The sequence below is a fragment of the Quercus lobata genome, chromosome 3 (assembly GCF_001633185.2).
Source record: "Quercus lobata isolate SW786 chromosome 3, ValleyOak3.0 Primary Assembly, whole genome shotgun sequence".
NCBI classification, from domain to species: domain Eukaryota; kingdom Viridiplantae; phylum Streptophyta; class Magnoliopsida; order Fagales; family Fagaceae; genus Quercus; species Quercus lobata.
This window is the reverse complement of record NC_044906.1, coordinates 69803490-69806269: the sequence shown is the minus strand read 5'-3', so window position 1 is coordinate 69806269 and position 2780 is coordinate 69803490. Positions and strand designations below refer to the sequence as shown.

The 2780-nt window shown below is 33.9% G+C and overlaps 1 protein-coding gene across 1 annotated transcript; it reads right to left on the bottom strand.

Annotated features, from left to right (window-relative positions):
- Positions 1-236: 236 nt before the first annotated feature.
- Positions 237-755, bottom strand: LOC115981356 (ethylene-responsive transcription factor ERN3-like). Its single transcript, XM_031103503.1, has one exon. It carries the CDS (start codon positions 753-755, stop codon positions 237-239), a length of 519 nt encoding a protein of 172 aa, XP_030959363.1.
- Positions 756-2780: the final 2025 nt, after the last annotated feature.

Here is a 2780-nt window from a genome sequence, read left to right as displayed (position 1 = left end):
CAAGCAATGAAGGCTCATTTCCATAAGTTTCTTGCTCCACTGGTTCCACCATTTCTTCTGCTATCTCAAAAGGTGAACAATAACATGTAGATACCACTGCATCCAGAAACTGAAAATCTATATGCTCCATATCACAACCTTCTTTTTCTCCTACTTCCTTCCCTCCACCTTGACTCTTTCCATCATCCATATCCAATGCTCTCGCCCAACCCTCTTCCAGTCGAACAGAACTTGATTCAAAACTCTGTAACGTTATCACTATTAGTTACACCAACACTAGTACTATTAGTAAGAGTATCACTATTTTCAAAAGTGGTGCAATCTTCTGGCAGATTGAAGAAACTATCAAAGTGGTAATCTTTTACTTCAGTTTCCGGTTCTTGTAGGCTAAAAGGCAAAGAGGTCGCCACCATTGAGGCAGAGGCAATGTGCCTTGCTTGTAGCCTAAGCAACAGAAGATTGGTGATCTTTGAGGGAAGAGCTGGCCTTAAATGAGTTGGAGAGCAAGGATAAAAATTTGTGCGAGTATCGGCTCCACGAAGCAAGCAAGCCGCTTCATCATAAGCTCTTGCAGCCTCCTCAGCAGTGTCATAAGTTCCCAGCCATACTCTTATCTTCTGTATTGTATCTTTTATCTCAGCCACCCATCTTCCCGAAGGCCTCTGGCGCACCCCAATGTATCGTTTTCTATTCCTCCTAGCTCCACCTGGTGCTGCTAAGGTAGCAGACTGTTCCATCATCTGGTCTGAAACCATGTTTCTATCACTCTTTGCTTACTATAATCACACTCACTTCTTTGAGGTTGTACGCTATGCACAAAATTCCTACTTATGCAGGGTTTGGGAAAGGTGATTGATAGACAGTTGCTCTGATTTTTTTTTTCTCACTCACTTCCCTTTCTCTTTCTCACAATATGCTTTCTTTTCTACAATTCATTCTCTTTTTGTTTCTTTTGCGTGACTGTTTAAGTTGGTGAGCCTCATTACAAGACACAGCCCTTATACTATGTTTGATATGTATATATATAAGAGTGAAAGATATAAAAAAAAGCTATTGAATAAGAAGAGGTTTGAGAGGGACTCTCCTCCTTGTAGCTACCTCTTTGTTCTTAGTTTAATTCGGCTTTCTTGTCAAGAACCATATGAAGATTCTCCTTTACATGCTAGAGAAAAAATCAAGGAAGTGCAATCCAAGCATTTCTTTGACCTAGTCATACTGCAATCTAGAAGTCTGAGAAAAATCATTATACTTCTCTAGAGGTTCAAGGGAATTATACTGTATTCCCATTTTTTTGAATTAAAAACACTAATATTAACAATCTTTTTAAAATTTGCCAAAGTAAGCCAAAATTTGGATCCACAATGTTAGAGATATTACAGCATAAAATGGCCAAACTTATTGTAAGCTTATGTACTTATAGAACATGCAAACTAATATTAGGTATAGTATATATAAACGCTATATTGGGTTCATTATAATACACAAGTCATATAGAAAAGTGTACTGTAGTTGTCAAAGGCTTTCACCTATGACCATACCTTTAAAATCTAACTTTCACTTCTCTTTTTTCTCTCTCTTCAGTCACTTAACAACTTTAATAGAGTTTTCACTCGTATTATTAAAGAACATCTCATGCCTTTTGCTAATCTTGACCACAGATATGACATCAATTGCCTTCATTGGCTAACATCTTTTTATTTTCCCTTTAAAAAAAAAAATTGTTTAAATTAGGCCCAATTTCTCCAAAATCCTTGATTAGAGGCTATCAATGCCATCACTGATAGTATTTTCATATAAAGTAGGTCTTGTTGACAAATGCCCTAAAGACACATGTTAAAGAGTAATTTATACTTATATAGTATAAATAATAATGGAAGCATGGCATTTAATTTTGCAAAGCTTTGCACCACATCATTGATGTCACTCCTTTTTTCCTAATAACAAATTTTCCTCTCTCTCTCTCTCTCTCTCTCTCTTTCTCTTTTTTTATTTTTTTTATTGGTAATATTAAACATAAAATGCAATATATAATAATGGAGGTTTGGAAATTAATTTTGGTTTCTTGGCTTTTCTTCCGCACATCATTCTTCCAACCACACTTCTCCCTATAATTATTCACCTTATCATTACTCTTCATCTCCCTCTTTTTTTTACCTCTTCTTCGCTCCATCTTATTTTTTTATAAATTTTCTATTACTTCCTCTATACCTCTCTCTCATTCATTCCATGTTCTTCCTAAAAAAAAAAAAAGAAAGAAAGGTAATTACTCACTCCCTCTCTCTCTTTATCCAATTTTTTGTGGATTTATTATTGTTTTTGACACCTTTAAGTTGAATTTTTTCAGTCTTGTAGTTTTGCTTTGGATTGGTACTTTTTTATTTTGAATGTTTTGATTCCCATCATGGTCCCCTTCCCTTATGAATTTGGTTTAAAGTTAGTTTTGGTTAATATATATATATATATATATATATATATTAATCAAGTTTGGGTTAATATTTAATTATTTTGGAAGTGAGATTTTGAGTGTAACATTTACTCTCCCTTTTATATGGTTTTGTCATTTGTGTAAATCATTAATTGCGTATCATATGATCTTATAGGGTTTTTGAGTGTTACACAAAACTCCACTATGATATTGCAATTCACTATTTAATTTAATAGATGTTTGAAAATTTATATATATAAAATAATACCACAAGAGGTTAAGTATTACACACAACTTGGTTACATGAATCCATGTTTTATAAAGAAATTTTAGGTGCATTTTGTCACTTTGTGTA